Source organism: Serinus canaria, chromosome 3, assembly GCF_022539315.1.
Source record: "Serinus canaria isolate serCan28SL12 chromosome 3, serCan2020, whole genome shotgun sequence".
In the NCBI taxonomy this organism is placed as follows: Eukaryota; Metazoa; Chordata; class Aves; order Passeriformes; family Fringillidae; genus Serinus; species Serinus canaria.
The window spans coordinates 46,007,772-46,024,485 of NC_066316.1; the positions used below are offsets into that span (position 1 = coordinate 46,007,772).

At 35.3% G+C, this 16,714-nt stretch overlaps 1 protein-coding gene across 2 annotated transcripts in view; it reads left to right on the forward strand.

The window, feature by feature from the left end:
- FMN2 (formin 2) overlaps nucleotides 1-16,714 on the forward strand; it is a 168,829-nt gene that overhangs the window by 20,140 nt on the left and 131,975 nt on the right. For both annotated transcript variants that reach the window (XM_018917089.3, XM_018917091.3), the window contains exon 3: nucleotides 11,666-11,832. In XM_018917089.3, the coding sequence (XP_018772634.3) occupies nucleotides 11,666-11,832 (167 nt within the window). The remainder of the gene's footprint in view (nucleotides 1-11,665; nucleotides 11,833-16,714) is intronic.

Consider the following 16,714-nt stretch of genomic DNA (forward strand, 5'->3'; position numbering starts at 1 on the left):
AAGATCACTTATGGTTTGCTGTTCCAAACTGCTGATGTTTGTTAGCAGTAATACAGATGATTCTTTTATCAGATGGGGTGTAGCCTCCTCTCACTAAGGAGAGCAGCCCTCCATGCGGTCTGTGATCACACGCTACACTGAGTGCTGCTAGCAAGTGTCTGAAGGAAAAGATCCTCCTCTTTTTGCCTACTACACACAAAACTTGGGGCAAGGGCATGACTCCAACAATGCACTTCAACTGTACTAAAATGTGTCTGAAAGTGGGCTGAAATATGTTGTTGAAAGACTGATGAGTGCTGCTAAGTTACTTTAATGTTACTGTGCCAGCCCTGCAATATGGGATTTGGAGCAACATGAGTAATTCCACTGGAATTCAGCACTGCCACAGGCTTGTTTTGATGGGATCTCATGATTAATACTTTGATCTTTATCTGGAACTTCATTGGGAGTACCAGGTTTTGGTCATGAGATTGTGTGGCTCTGTCTGTTAGGCAACCACATTCTGAGGCATGACTGGCAGCCTGACCTGTCTGGAGTAGGACTGTGGGGTCTTGATTCTCTGATGGTCTTTTTTGGGGTGCAAAGGGGGAAAGGACAAGGGACAATTTATAGCTGAAGTGTGTGCATCTCTACTTGATTCTCAGACACAGCACCACTGGAATGTCTGTCACTCAAGGCATCTGTCTGGATCTGGCCATTCAAGGATGTTGTGTGCTTCAGTGACTTTGTTTCTGTGAAATAAGCAGAGAAGTATTCCAGTGGGAATAATTATGTGGAGGTTAGGTTTGATTATATTTCTTGGTTCTAACTGTGCTATATTATTTTTTTAAATATGCATGTCTTTTTAATAGCTTGGGGCATGATTGGTCCATTAAAAAAAAAAAAATCACCAAAAAGGCAAAAAACAACTGTGTGTAGGACTTATTTGCAGGGGAAAAAAAAACCAACAAAAAAACCCTATTTCTTGAAACAGGCCTTTTTTTTTTTCTCTGCTATGCTGTTCTAACGAAAAAAACCCTTTAGATTTCAAAAGCAACTCTAGAGATATTTTAAGTTGACTGTATATGAAGGAATAAGTTTTAATGTGAATACTGGTGATGAAAAACTACCAAAATACTAATTATCCAAGATATTTTGTTTGCTTAGTGTTTTAATCAAGCTCAGGATATGGCCAAGTGTATTCCTTAAGAACTACCTCTGCCAAAATTTCAGCTTACATAAGGAGTAGCAGTGATGAACCATATATGTGTAGGTGTGGGTGACTGCAGCTCTGGTTATTTTTAGATGCATTTAAAAACATCATTCTGTAGCATTTAGCTGGACTGCAAGTTTCCAGAAACTTACTTTTATGCAGGCAGTTGATCTTTTTCGGGAATGGGGTGAGCTGGTACAGAGGAAACAGGGCAAAAGCAAAAAGACGCTGTGACAGAAAGGTGATGGACAGATGTTAGGACTTTACATTGTGTCACTTCATTCCTGCTTCTTGATACAATAATAGAAGGCCAGTTGCATTTCATTAAATGCTTTAGAAAAGGCAGAAAAGTGGGTTCAGGAGCTACTATCTTCTCTAAGCAACAGCAGCTTCCTGCATTCCTACACTGCAGTTCATGTAAAGAAAATTAGGGACAACAAGGTTGGCTTTTTTATCTCGAGTGAGAAGACTGTTCCTCCTTTTATTTCCATGTTGCTGCTGTCCAGAATTTTTTCTTCATGCTGATGGAAATAGCTAGGCATTCTGACCAGGAAGTGAGTTATGTTTTCTAAAAAAGCTAAACCTTGTTTTATCCTCAGATAAGTACTGATCAGGACTTCTTTCAACTGTAGTTGCACAGCAGTAGAACCATTAAGTAAGTTGGCAATTTTCACAACAGTAAGAAGCAGTGGTTATGAGAATGTGTGTGTAAACATCACAAGTTGTAAAAGTAAACCCTAACATGTATAAAGCTAAATCTAAACACATAAATATATAAGAAGTGGATAAATATTGACAATTTCATCTTTTTGACGTCTTGATGTATATAGTTAAGTAGTGGCAGGAAAGCCTAGTCACAAATGAGATTTATTGAGACATTCTTATTTGTCAGTATAAGTATGAATTTTTTGGTCTCAGGATCTATATAAAAGTTATCAGCAATGCCAGAGCTCTGAACCTGGTGTGAATTTGAATCAGGAGAAAACACAAACCACAGATAAGTTAACTGTGGAACTAATTACAGAAGGCACCTTTCATTCTAGAGTTCATTTGATGCTGAGGAGATCTGTCTCAGATGTCCCTTCAAGATGCAGAGATAGTATGTACCAGGGAAAAAGAGACACCTGTCCTTTCTTCTTCCTTGCACTGATAAGGGAAAAAATCACTGTAAAAAAGAAATCTATGCCGTAGTATTGCAATAACTGTCTGCATTAACACATCTTAAAAGCCATGGAAGAAAAGGGAGTTGTTATAAAGAAAAAAAAATTGCCTTTATAAAAGAGTTTGTGTATCCAAGTGCTATTTTGTCATGCAAAGACTCAAGAAATAGTTTATGCAGAGAAATGGTTAAGGGAAATATTTGATTACACCAGTGAAAGAACACAAAGCCCCTGTTATGGCAAGGGAGTTGTATTTCTAGGTTTCCTTCAAATGAAGTCTAGAACATGTCTGCACAAATATATAGGTGTGCATGTCTACTTTTTCTTTTTTGTGGAATGTAGTTCTAACTTTCTGCTTTTGCCCTTTCTTCATCTGTTGTTTGTTTATGGATGCAAAGAAAAGCTTTTGTACATCTTGATAAATACTAAAAATCAGATATTAAAGTTAGAGATTAGCAGCCTTGGGAACACAGGTCATGGAGGGGAAAGAAAGCTAGGCAGGCCTGGGAGCTAATGAGTAGGTTGAAGGAGATGTGTTATTTGTGTCCCACTTTAAAGACCACCTAGTTGTGTCTTTTAACTTTTGGCTGCTTGAGCACACAAGCTTGAGCTTGAGAATTTACTTCTAATGTAGAGATAGGCCAGAATGTATTGAGTGTGGAACAAAATGTCAAAGCATTGGGAATAAAGTTTTACAAAGTTGGGTTGTAAGAGGTAGTGTTTATAAGGTTGGACTGACAAAAGATGCTGTAGGTAATAGATGCCCAAAAAGATATCAGAGGAGCTTCTTACTTTAAAAGAGCTAGACAGAAAGCATTGTGGCTTTCCAGCAGTCTGTGAGAACCTGGCACACACTGCTGCCTTCACATCACAAATCACCACAGAAACTAAAAGGGTAAAGAGACAGAATTAAATACTTGCTGAGAGGAAGCTAAGTACCTGGAAAACACAATATGAAATTTGCCAAAGATGCATATGGTGCCTGAAATATTTGCTAGACAGGCACATATAGGTTGTCCTTCAAAATAAATTGGTATTATTAGGAAAGCTTTATAAATGTACCTCTGTAAGCTGCAATGATGCTGCATTAGAGCCTGAGAGAAATCATGTGGAGGGAGACAAGTCATTTAATGTTGGGGTGGGGGGACATGTTGTTGATATTTTTAGAAAGACATTTTGTACTCTGTGCCACTGCTATATCACAATTGGGGAGTTTTCTGGTATTTAACAATAATTTTAAAATCTTCAGCTTCTGAATGCTACTGTATGAAAACTTCTGAAAAAGGTGTTCTTACTTTTTCCTACATATGTCATGAATATATCTCACTAAATAACATGCATAAATGATATATAGCAAAAGGTAGGGATAAAAGAATAGTTTAGAAGTCTGTCTCAGCTTATCCTGCTATGCATATGTCATATGTAAAAAAATTCACTGAGGGGGAAAGGTGTAAAATCTTAGTCACCATGGAAGCAAAATTTCAAAGAGCTTATGTTCAAGTTAGGGAGACAGAGTGCTTCACAGACTTGCTAATCTGTAAGAATGCTGAAAGCACTGTGACAGTCTACCACAAATATTTTAATATATTTTGAAGCTCCAGTGATGGCAAAGCTATGATACCTGCTTTTTATAAAAAGCAAGATATTGTTATTGCAAATAATCAAGCCAATTTTATCTTGTTTTTGACTGCAGCAGCAAGCAAGTCTTTGGAACAAGTCTTGCAGGAGGAAATGATAAGATATAATTAACTGCTGAGTATATGACAAAAGAGTAAAGAAAACCAACAAAATGCAGCATGGTTTTAGCAAAGATCAATAAGATTACATTGATAACATTTTATTTACAGCTGCTTTCTAGACAACACAAGAGTGGTAAGAAGGTGCTCATCTGCATTTCCATAAATAATAGTAACACTGCTAATGATTTATCCAAAGAAGAGAAGTCCTGGTGGTTTTAGGTAAGGGACTCTGTCATGTTACTTCACTGCCACCAGAGGAACTGTGTCATTTTGGACTGCTCCCCCCAGTGCTGTGATTGATGGGCTCAGTCAGGCTGTGGAAAGTTTATTACATAATTAACACAAGGGTAGACCTATGTCCTGACCTTTGTCCTGACCATAGCACTTGTAGGACTTGATATTTTCACTACCAAGTAAAATTTTCATTCTACTTCTGTCTTTCTATATTATGACACAAATTTCAAAATGAGGAACCAACCTTGGATTTCATTCATCAGAATGAAGGTCTGCATTAATTATATTTTCTCATGCTTTCTAGCATGATTTGTGGAAATATGGTGTCTGTTTAAGTAATCTTATAACAGACCACTGGGTTGTATGCTGAAATTAGTGGTGTTGTCATATCTCATAGTCGGCACAAATGACACATAACAAAAGGTAGGGATAAAAGAATAGTTTAATATTCTAGGTTGTTTTACAATACAGCTGCTTGGATCAGTCAAGGAGAACTATAGATCAAGTAGGAGATGTGGGTTTTTTGAAAACTGTAACATCCTTTCTAGGGTGAATTTTTACTTCCTTAATTCAGGGATCTCTCTTTTTTACCTTCAGTTTTGGAGAATCCTTTTTTCAAACTTTGGCAGATCTCTGCTTTTTCCATCAGGGAATTTCTGGAAGAATTTCAGAGTCATTTTGCTGAGGTGCTACTTTTGCCCTGTGTGCACCTGGGAGCAGGATTTTCTTCCAGGGGCAGCAAAAGCCCTTGCTTCCAAAAGGGAGCATGCACACTTGTTCCTTAGCTCTCTTTGGGATGTCTCAAGCTCTTGAAGCTGTTAGCATTCTGTGATGCTCTTCCTTTTTCTGTGTAATATGTTGCTTCTGCTTAGCTGAGTTGAAATCTCAGTTTATAAACTTATTAAAGCTGTCTTGTGCAACCCAGAATCTTTTTAAATTTTTAGAGATAAATGTAAGGCTAAAATAAAGGAAAAAACTAATACTTGCTTGAGTTGCACAGGGGTAGATGTGCTCTGGTCTTCTCCTTAGAGCTAGTGAAGGGTTACATGGAAAATTTTTACTACAAAACAAAGATACTGTGAGAGATAGAACATTGTAAAAGGAGCAAAATTGAGATGCCAAGAAATTCAGACAACTTGGCAAAAGTAAAGCATAGTGTTTACTGTGACAATGAAGCGCAGGACTGAGAAATGTAAAACTAATTGATATTTTATTCTACTTGTTTGGATAGTCTATGAATCTACCCAATCAGTAAATTATTCTGATATTTCTGACTTTGAAACTGTGTGAAGGCAGCCATAGAAAACTGTGGGAATGAAGGAGATAATGTTGACATGTCTTTTTCCTAATTCTCAGGCTTAGACAGTCTTTCTACTTTGACTTCTGAATTTAAGATGCTGTGTGGGTTTAGTTCATACCATCCATGTGAACAGAGCCAGGAAATCTGGAGGCAAAACACAAAAGAAGGAAGGAAAATATTCTTTGGTATTTCCACATATCCCTAACTTTATTAATGTTTGAAATACTAAAATATAATATAAAAATATGAATGAATAATATTTTCTGTATAATATGATAATATACAGTAGAAATATATAAAGATATCAATATATAACATCTATGGGGGTTTTTCCCCTTTGGAAACATAGACTTTTATACAATCAGTGAAAGCAGAGATCAACTACTACACGGATAATAAGAACAAAAGGAAATATATTTGACAGTATTGTAGCAATGTGTGCCCGAACCCTAGACCTTGACGAATTTCATTATATTTAAGGTTTATGTTGCTTAGAAATTATAGACTTAAAATGTATTTTATTTTGTGTTTATTCAAAGCAGAAGGTTTTTTTTTTCCCTTTTTGTTATGAAACAATATTGTGTGGAGGCCTGTTACTAGGTTTTCCATGTTTTATGTAACCAGGCTGTCAGAAATATGTCACATGATTTTAGAAAAGTATCTGTCAATAAAAATTCGATCCCTTAAAAAAATTTAAAAAGAAAAAACCCAGAAAACAAAACAGCTAAAGCAACCCCACAGGATGAGAAATCTAGAACAGTTTACCAATCTAAATCAGAAGAGGATTAGAAACTGTGCAGTGAAAAAGAACAATAAATGAAGTTTCTAATCCTGGAATTTTGGGTGTTATCTCCCAGGTCAGTCTTCAGGCAAACAAAATTGAATTGCTTCTTCTATACTGCAAATGCATATTTAATATGCACTTATACAGTACTTGGACTTATCATTTGAAGAAAAGTTGGCAAGAATAGCAATTTCTGTTTTCATTCTGCATTCCCAGGTTTCATGTGCATCTTGGAAAACCTCTTGTTTCTCAGCAGTCATGTGTTGCACGTTATATTTAGACTCAGTGGTATAGGTTAGCTAAAAAAACTGGAGATTTAAAAAGATTGTGAAATGAAATAAAAACATTTAGGAGTTTCAATACTTTTTTTGAGGTAATAATTTTATATGTAAAATATTATTATGCGTGAAATATTTGAGACCTGGTGAAGTACACTGAACAGCAAAAAGGTGAAAATGGAATGTAACTGATTTGCCCTGAAAAATTATTCATTAAGCTTTTGCTGTATAGTTTAAGTGAATACAATGAAAGGGTGAATATGAACTGAAAATTATTTAAGAAATTACATGTAGTTGCAATTGCTGTCTCAGCTAAAAATATGAACATCTTTGCAGTATTTTTGTCTCTCTGACGTGTTTGTCCACTTCTGGCATTCTGGGGCATGGCTGCTGCTGCACTGTTCAGGTGCTTTGCCAGGTGACAGAGGCCTGAGTTAGCTGCCACCTTGCTGCCAGCATACATAGAAAAGGAGATAGAAAAAGAATTGGAATCAAGGAATGATTTAGACTAATATGGAACAGCAGATAGCTGAAGTACAGCATTTCCTAATTTTGAATGCAAGTTCTTTTTTTCCCCCTCCTATTTCCTCTCTGTCTTTTTAGTTTGGGTTTTTTGTTTGTTGTTGTTCTTGGTTTACAAAACTATTTTCATAATTGAAATTCTTTCTAAATGAGAAACTGTAAGAAGACTACAATTGTCTTTTCATGTTTTGCAAGACCTTAAGAAAATATTGTAAATGGAAATTCACCGTTTTGTCTATTTCTTTTTCCTTTTCCATTTCTTTTTCTTTTTCCTTTTCCTTTATTTCCTGTACTGTTTCCCAAAAGTAGAGCAAAACCTATGGCACATTTGGCTTCAAGGCTTATGAAATCACTTTGCTGTGTGAGCATTTCTGATCTTACTAAAATGGACAAAAGAAGGAGTAAGCTGGGGAAAGAGAAGCCAGCAGATTTCAGCTTTTGAAGATGTGAGCAGTGTGTGCATGCCATGCTAGCTCTTGAGATGACTGAATAGGGCTCAGAATTGGTGTTATATTGAAGCCGTTCACTCTGCATTAGGAAGAATAAAAATAGAAAGTCTTGTCTCCAGTGTGTGTGGAGGTTAAGATGTACTGATGCAACTGCTGTGTTAGTGGTGAAAGCTTGGTGTAGAGCTCTGTTTTTTTGGCGAGACAATCACTGAGATTGGCAGAAGAGGGAGCTTTTGGAATATAACTCATTTTGATCATTAGTCTCAACTGGTGCTCACTGCCAGCCATGCTCCTGGGCTTTTGCAAATCCAGTGTAAGGAGGATAGAAGAACATCTTTAAAGATGAATGTGAGGCTGTAACAGCAAGATCATCAAGGCAGCACTATTGCAAGCTCTGCTGCAGCACAGTGCCTCAGTGGGTATATTTTCAGTATGACTAGGAGTCCAACTACTCCAGTTTTCTTCCTATTTTTTGCTTCCATTTATGTCTCTTCCTCCCCTTGATAATTAAGCAAATTCAAAGCTAACAACATTTTTATGATATTGCTGCTTCTTAAGGATTTTCTTGCTCATCTTGTAGCTCTTTAAAAGGCTTGTCTTCTGCGCATATCAAAGATCTCTAAGGTGAATTCATTGAGTCAGGATTTGCTTGTATTTCTCTGTGGACAATACTGAACACTCTTTTACCCACATTTTTCATGCAGGGAGAGAGTCTGAATGGAAACCACACTGGAACATGTGAATAGATTCTATTCAGTAGTGAATAGATGACATTCTACAGAGATGGCTTTTGGGAACGGTGGTGTTCAATTTTTGGTCATAAGGATTGGATGAGGACCAGTTGTGTCATAGTGGAGGAGACAAGATCAATAGTGCTTCGTCTTCATGGGAATGGGAGCAAGAGGCAGGTCGTATAGAGGTGGAGAACAAGGAACTTGGAAGCTGAGTCACAGTAGCAAAATTGTAACAAAATATACACAGAAGTCCAGAATACCTGATACTTCCAAACTCACATTCTCAATTTGTTAGTGGATTAACTGCATAATCCTTTGCAACAGAAGAAAAATGAAAGTCTTTTTATCCCTCACTGGGGTCTAATAAGTTATTCTAAGCTCCTAAAGAAATATCTTCTGAGTTTGTAGTCATCTTACTTGCGGAAGATTTTTGGCAGGGTCCTCAGAATACTTATTTGATCTAAAGCTGAAGTTCTTTCTAATTCTAAATTTAGCATGCTTCCCAAGCCTTGCCAAAATAGTTAGGGGAAAGGTAAGAATTGGGTTCAAGAACTTCATGACCTGGGATTTCTAGGAAGAAATGTTTAAAACATGAATAGGGGTAATTTAACCTCTTAGGGGAAAAAAGAGATCTCAGGGACCTTGGTTTTAATTTTTGCTGTTTTCGTGGTAGGTAAAGGCAGTCAAGAGAAATTTTTTGCCATTCTATTTAAATTCATAGCAGAAATCAGCCGATCATCTAATAATTATAAAATTATTGATAATTTAATTATTCCAGATTATTTGCAAACATCTTCACCTCCAGAAGGTATTACTTCATGTAAATATCTCATAAATGATTTGAGGTGTCTGAGGTCAAAAGCTGTTGCTGCTGCCTTTTCTTTATAAACTAACAATGAAAAATTTTAGTTCAAAATCTTGTAGTTGACTGGAATTTAGCCTGAAATCAGCTTAAATCAAAATTTTGATTCTTCTAAGTTAAGAAGTAATTGCTAATATAATTAAATAATTTTTACTATCTTATTTATTCCAAGGCTATATAATGCTCAGGTGGGCAAAACGATATAATTTCTCTTACCATAATCTGAATTAATTAAATTTGTTAATGATTTTTTACATGTATACTTATTTTCTGTAGTTTGAATAATAATTTTTTTTACAAAACAGTTAAAAATTAATATGAAAATAAACCCCAATTGAATAGCAATTAAGATTCTGAACAATGTATTTGAACTTGAGCAAAAAAGTTAAATGCTATAAAAATTAGCAATGACTGAGTGAATTAATGGGTGGAAAGCTACATATCCTGTTTTGTAATTTACAGATATTTTCCCTGTTAATTAGGTCAAAGCAAAAGGAAGGGGCTATTCTGGTTCTGAATATGCAGGAGAACACTCTCTAAACATGACAAGATTATTTAAATGTTGACATGCCCAGGGGGAAAAAATTAAAGATAATCTATCAAGTCTGACATTTGGTAGTCATGGATAACATTTCAATATATCACATAGCATGCAGAAATGTGTCCTTTTCTTGTGTAATTCTTTCTTTTTGTGTTGAGCAAAGTGATCCTCTGTCAGGGTCAGCAAGAAAGATGTCTTGAACTAATAAATTATTTTAAAGAATTAGCAGCTGAACTCTGATAGAGGGATATGTTGAATAAGCAGTTTTGTTGGCGTTGCATTTCAGGTGGTGTAGCCAAGGAACAGAGGCAAACTAACTGGCAAACGTAACAAAATTTATTTCTTGAACAAGTTTATCTCATAACTTATCTCCTGTTTTATTCCCTTGAATGTATTGTATTTTGTCTACTAAAGGTCTAGCAAACTTGGACTAATTATCAGATAATTATCAGATCTTTAGATATAGAGAAGAATATCTTAGGAACAGCTTCCAAAGTTTTAATGCATTGTTTATTTTAGAGCGTATTGCCACATGAAATTGAAATTTACAGAGACTTCTAGCCAAATGTGACTTAGAGAATCCTTTTAAAATTGCTTCCAGATGTTCAAAAGTAAAACCTTTCTAGTATGTTCAGAAAGCCTGGGAAATTTTACATTTTTAATAAAGTCATTGTTCAATCAGAAATCTCACATGTAAATAACAGTAGAATTATAATTATCAATATTATTTTTATTATGCTAAATTATACTAAAATGCTTTCTTAACAATGTATTAGTTTTTGTTTTGTTTTTTTAAATACCTTTGGCTGTGAATGAGTGGGTGGAAAAACAGGCTATAGAAACTTATTTAGGTACAAGCTATATTCCCAGCTAGCTTATACTCAAACACGAAATTAACTTTATTAGTCCATTTATCTTTTTTCTTTCAGTAGATCGATTTATCCACATCATGTGAATCTGAACTTCGGCATCTTTTTACATCTGACATTTTAGAGCTTAAGCAACTTAATATTCTTACAATGTAGATTTTACTCTAACCTTGTATGTAACTATTTTTATAGTCCATTTCTGGCTAAACTCACAAAGCATTGTCATATTTCAAGCCACTAAGATTTTCTCCTCCTATATATTCTCTAACATATGCTTTCCTTTCATTTTCTGGTTGGATAACAAAAGAAAGCACTTTGATCATGAAATCTGGCTCTATAGAAGGAATAAGTATCTTCTTGCTCTTTTTACACAGAATAGTTATAAGGGTTTTTTTTTACTTTTCTTTTATTGAGAGTTTCTCCAAAGAAACACAGCAAAATGTCTCAAAGACTATAAGAATTTTACTACTCAAAAAACAAAAGCTCATTCCAGGAGCTGACAGCCTAAACTCTTTATCAACTTGGTGTGACATCTTCGGAAGAAATTGTTTCATCTCTTGCTAATGTCCTGATTTTTCCCCTCAGAAAACTTTTATAGGAAATTGATGCTACAATAACAACTCATAGTTTTTTGTTCCTGCTTCAAAGTGCAGCTGGCACATGTAATATATACATATATTTTCTTGAAAATTTTCTTGATCCTAATTAATCAGGTTCCAGAGCACTTACAACCATTATGTAGAAATATTTTATAATAAATACTTACTATCAGATACATTTATTAAGAATTTAATAGTTAATCATTTATTTAATATTTGATATAGATATTATAGTTATAAATGTAATATTATAGAAAATAAAATAAATATTAAATATTGTTTATTTTTATTTAATATTTTTTACTTCTAATAATTCATGTTTTCAATACACATTGTAATGCCTAAATACTCATGTCCTGTGTGTAGCTACAAATTCTTATTGCTCTCTCATCACCTTGGCAGGACGAACTCTGCTGGAAAAGCTCTTCAGCCAGCAGGAAAATGCACCACAAGAAGAAGCAGAAAAGCTCTGTTCTCGCATTATTGCAATGGGTCTTTTGCTTCCATTCACCGACTGCTTCAGAGAGCCATGTAACCAGAGTGCCAAGCAAAGCACACCCACGTTTGATGTAAGTACTGGAAAAGTTGTCTTTTGTCTCTTTTGGGAATCAGGACATGGTTTTCTAATGGTTGATCCCTTCTGAAAGAATTTGGTTTGTTGTTTTAATGAAAGTTGCCCTTGGGAGAGTGGCCAGCTATTTTTCTCTGCTAAGATATGTACACTTTTGTACCCACATAAGCATGTTCTCCTAGAACTTGATTTCATAACTTTTTAAGTCATATCTCAGTTGGTTCTTCATTTCCAGTTTTCATTGTTGTCTTCTTTGAATCAAAGTACTCTGTATGACTACCAAGATTTCCATCAACAGCTGCTTCACCAAAAAATATAAATCAAAGGAAAACCAGAAAGCAGCACATCACAAAATTCCACAGAGCGCAAACTAGATGTCTATGCTAGCTTGTTCTTTGGGGTTTTTTTCCCCTGAAAGTACTTTTGATACAAAGTAGTGCAGGGCTCAGTGCTGTCCTTCCAGCTATAGTGTTATCTGTACCTGTGGGCTATCTGACCAGGTGCTTGCCTACTGTTACAAACCTGGGTCTAGACATAACCTTACATACTTTTACTTTCTCTTGGATAATTAATTCAAAATTAGCAGCATCTTGTTGTGGCCTATGGCACTCCCTACCGTTTTATGTGGCTAAAGATAATTAGGGTTTTTCTCTCTACTAATTAACTTCAAAATAGTATACAAATATTAACTAACCTACTTAATGTCTTGCTGATATAGTTAAAATCATCTCTACTCAACACATTAAGATGAAGTTTTGTTGCAAACACTCAAAAAAGGATTGGCATAGATATGAGAACATGATTACTTCTTAACTCTTTACATCTTTCCTGAAGAATAGTTTAATGAAACTGAAAAAGGGACTACTGGGAGAATAATATTTTCCCACTGAATTCTTATACAAGCATTCCTAAATAACATGGTTGATCTACAAAGTTCTCTAACAATATTATAAGTTTATGTTTTGGCTCTGGTGTTACTTTAAGATGCAGCATTTGGAACATTTTTTTAAACTGTTTTTTGAAATTAATTGGAAAATACAGTTGAACTATAAAACAGGTTACTCAGGCAACATAAAATCACACAGCATTTGAAAGTGCCTGTGGTTAAATATACCCATAAAAGTTACTGGAAAAGAGAAGTTTTTTATTTTTCAGGTTTTTTTTTAAAAAAGTCGGTACTGTTTTCCACTCTCCTGATGTTACCATATATTCAGCAATTTCCTATATATTATTGAATGTCCTATTTTTAAAAAGTTTCTCTTGTATTCTAAATAGATTTTTTTCTCAATTTCAAAGTTTGCAAAAAAACAGAAAATACTTTTTTTTTTTTTAAACAGATATACCATGCTTTTTCTGAGTAATAGACACTTTAGTTATCTTTTGCTTAACACATCCAAAAGGAGGGATGTATTAGTAGCTGAGTGCCACACCAACCATCTGCCAAGGTCAGGAATTTAAGATGTAGCTGGATTAGCAGTGATCTTAATGTGACTCAGTCTATCAGTAAGCCACAAATGTCACAGTTTCTGTGACTAGTTTTCTGTATAAATCCCCTAAATAGACCACACTCCTGGTAAAACAATATCAGTGTACAGCCCTGTTATGTAACCAGTAGTTCATCGTACTTCAAAGGAGCATTCAGCTGTCCTGAGCACCAGATCTCCATGATTGAATTCCATGAGGTGCAGAGCTGAGAGCTGCTGATGCTGAGTTTTGGAATATGTTTCTACTCCAGCCTCGATGATCAAGGGCAGTACAGGAATACCTATCAGTTTATTCATTACACATTCTCCGAAATAAAAATATCTAGAATTTGCAGTATAAATTGTAAATGCTAAAAATGTGAAAATTATGCATCTCCTTGCTTCTTAGAGTAAAGTATTTTACAAGTATGTTAGGGAATGAAACATTTAAAAATTAGCTTTAAAAAAATTATGGTGATGCTGAATATTCCTTTAAAAAGGACATGTAAGGTTGGTTAGTCGTGTCCTCTCTTGCATCTCTCTGCATGTGTGTACTTATGGGTTTTTTTCCTATTCGCATTTTTCTTGTTTGTTTGTTTGCATTTTTTTAAATTCATTAGAGCAAAACTTTAATGTTGACCTAACAGTTTATTTTAAAGACATGGGAATCAGGACTTAATTAAGGACTAGCCTTAATACCTAAATTTCACCTATCTAGAATTAAGAGGTTCATCTTCTTTGACCTTACTCCAAAATTAGGAGCAGAGCCAGACCCATATTCTTAGTTCATCTCTGAGCTCATCAGACCCCAAGTTCAATTTTGGATTGCCTTCAGTTTGGCTAATATCCTTTTCACTTAGCTGAAACTTCCATCAGCAAAGCTCCTGTAGCCCTGTCCTGGTCACTGCCACCTTGTTGGCTTTCCACCCTTCTTCATGAAGCCATGGTGCTTGCCTATTCCTTACTGTTACTTCTTTGGCTATCCTGATTTTCATCTTAGTCTGTTGCTTGTAAAGTCTCTTAAGTCACTCTGAGAATTTTTTTTTTTTTTTTTTTTTTTTCAGAATTTCCAACACACTTCCCACTGAAACCCATCTCTGAATCTTTTTCTCTTTTGTGACTTACCCTTTGTATTTCTGATCTTTTAGGTACTACTTTTTAAAAATTGGATAAAATCCATTATTCCCTTCTAGCTTAAGTGTGGTCCCACAGCCCTAATTTTTGAAGATGTTAGGTTAGAGTTTATGAAAACAATTCAGTAAGTTTTGTTCACTCTATGATCTATTGCTCACGGCCTGAGATTAATATAAAAAGATTATTTAAAAGTCCTATTCTCTCCCTCTGATGCCCTTTTCTGGACGGCCTCTGGTGAATTTAATTTAACATGGCTAATGCTGAAATCTCTTGAAACATTTGCAATTGCACATTTTGATTATATTCTCATTTTCTTTGTTATTCATGCCTGCTGGTCACCTCTACTTCTCCCTGCCTTAGAAATGTTTATCAAAATCTTGTCTGTTTTCTCAGTAATGCAAGAGATCTGGTTTGCTTTTTTAGTCCCAAGATATTCCAGGCTTCAGTGTAGGCTATTAAAAATAGTACAAACCCTCTTTTTGATTTCTTTTTGGATCCTATTTCTTTCTCTTCCCTTTTGTCTGGCTGCAATTTAGAAGTGCATTAAAAGTAAAGACAACTTTCACAGCTCTTAGTTTCTTGGGCTAGTTTTAGAATGGCTCAGTCTAATTTAAATTCTTGGCACTTGTCTCTGGTGTACACTGTGGTTTGTGGATGTGATGCTTAGGCCTTTTTTCATTTATGGCGAACATGAAGGATCAACAAATGCCAAATTGGAGCACAAATCCTCAGAGAATCAACAGCTGTCATGACGTTTATGGTGAGGATAGTGTCCAGTTTCCAAAGGCTTTTATATTACTCAGGTCTTTTAATGATGATTGGAGACCTGTTCTAGAAGTATCTCTGAACTTTTGTCAAATTAGCCCAAAGGATAGAAATTTTAGAACTGTTTTAAGAACTTATGAGAAAACTTGCATGTTCAATCTTGGCCTGTTTTATCAATTATTTCTTTTGAAACAGCTGATGGCAGTTGCCCAGAATAAAAGATTAGTCTGAAAAATACAAGCTGAACAAAGCTTTAAAAGTAACATAAATAGACAATGGTTGGTGTTTTTAAAATTGGTTGTTAAGAAGCAGTGGAAGCTTTTGTTATAGCTCTTCCTACCTATTCTTACAATGTAAAGAGCATCTTTGAGTAAGTAAATGTTCAGTGGCAGGTTCTCTGTCTAGACATACGTTGCCCTTACTGCTAGTTTCCCATTTGCAAGGGAGGCTGCTAATTATTGTTTCATTATGTCATGACAACTTACTCATCAGGCTATCTTTAGGCTTTCATGCTTCTGCTAGTATTTTATAAAATAAAAACAGAGTTTAACTAAAAAGTCAAGTTGAGCAAGTAAATGGACAGCTTAGAAAAATAGCTTTTTAAAAGCCTACAGAAAGCGAGTTCTCTGAAAAAATTCTTGCCTTTTGAATACCTACTGCCTTTTAAATTTCTCTCTTTTCAGTAATTGTTATTCAGGACAGTTTCTAAAGATTCAAATTAAAACAAAATATCTTCTGAGTGAATGACATGCAAGACATTAATGCCTTGTGAAAAAGTCTTCCATTCATAAACCATAGGATCATGGAATTGTTAAGGTTGGCAAAGACCTCTAAGATCATCAGGTCCAACTTTTCCCCAGCACCACTATGTTCACCATTAAAGCATATTCCCAAGTGCCACATCAACATTCCTTTTGAACACTTCCTGGTATGGTAATTCCACCACTTCCCTGGGCAGCCTGTTCAATGCCTGTCTGCCCTTTCAATGAAGGAATCTTACTGTACACCCAATCTAAACCTCTCCTGGTGCAGCTTGAAGCCTTTGCCACTTGTCACTGTGAGAGCTACCTATCGTCCTATGTGTATTGTAGATGTAGCCTTAAGTTTTTAGCATGGTACCTCATTATATTTTAGTAGAGTAAAATAATCCTGAAATTGACATGTCTACGGGGTGCATCTTTGGCAAGAATGTAACAACAGTCAAGTTTTTCCTTCCTGTTGGAGGATCACAATCTTTAATAAGTAGAGATCTCATCTGCGTAACTCCTCTCTTATATAATCACCAAAGGTATAAGATAACTATCTTCAGAGAGTCATCAGTAATGTGTATAAATTATAAAGATTTTCATTAACATTTTCATTAGTTCCTAACAAGGAAGAATCTGGCATTTTCCTTTCAAGATGAAGCAACTTTAACATCTCAGTTCTAAGAAATACTGACAGTACTTGCTGTTTGAATTTTATCCTGTAGGTGATGTGTAGTCCCTAATTATGACTTCCTGTTTCAGATTTTCCAGT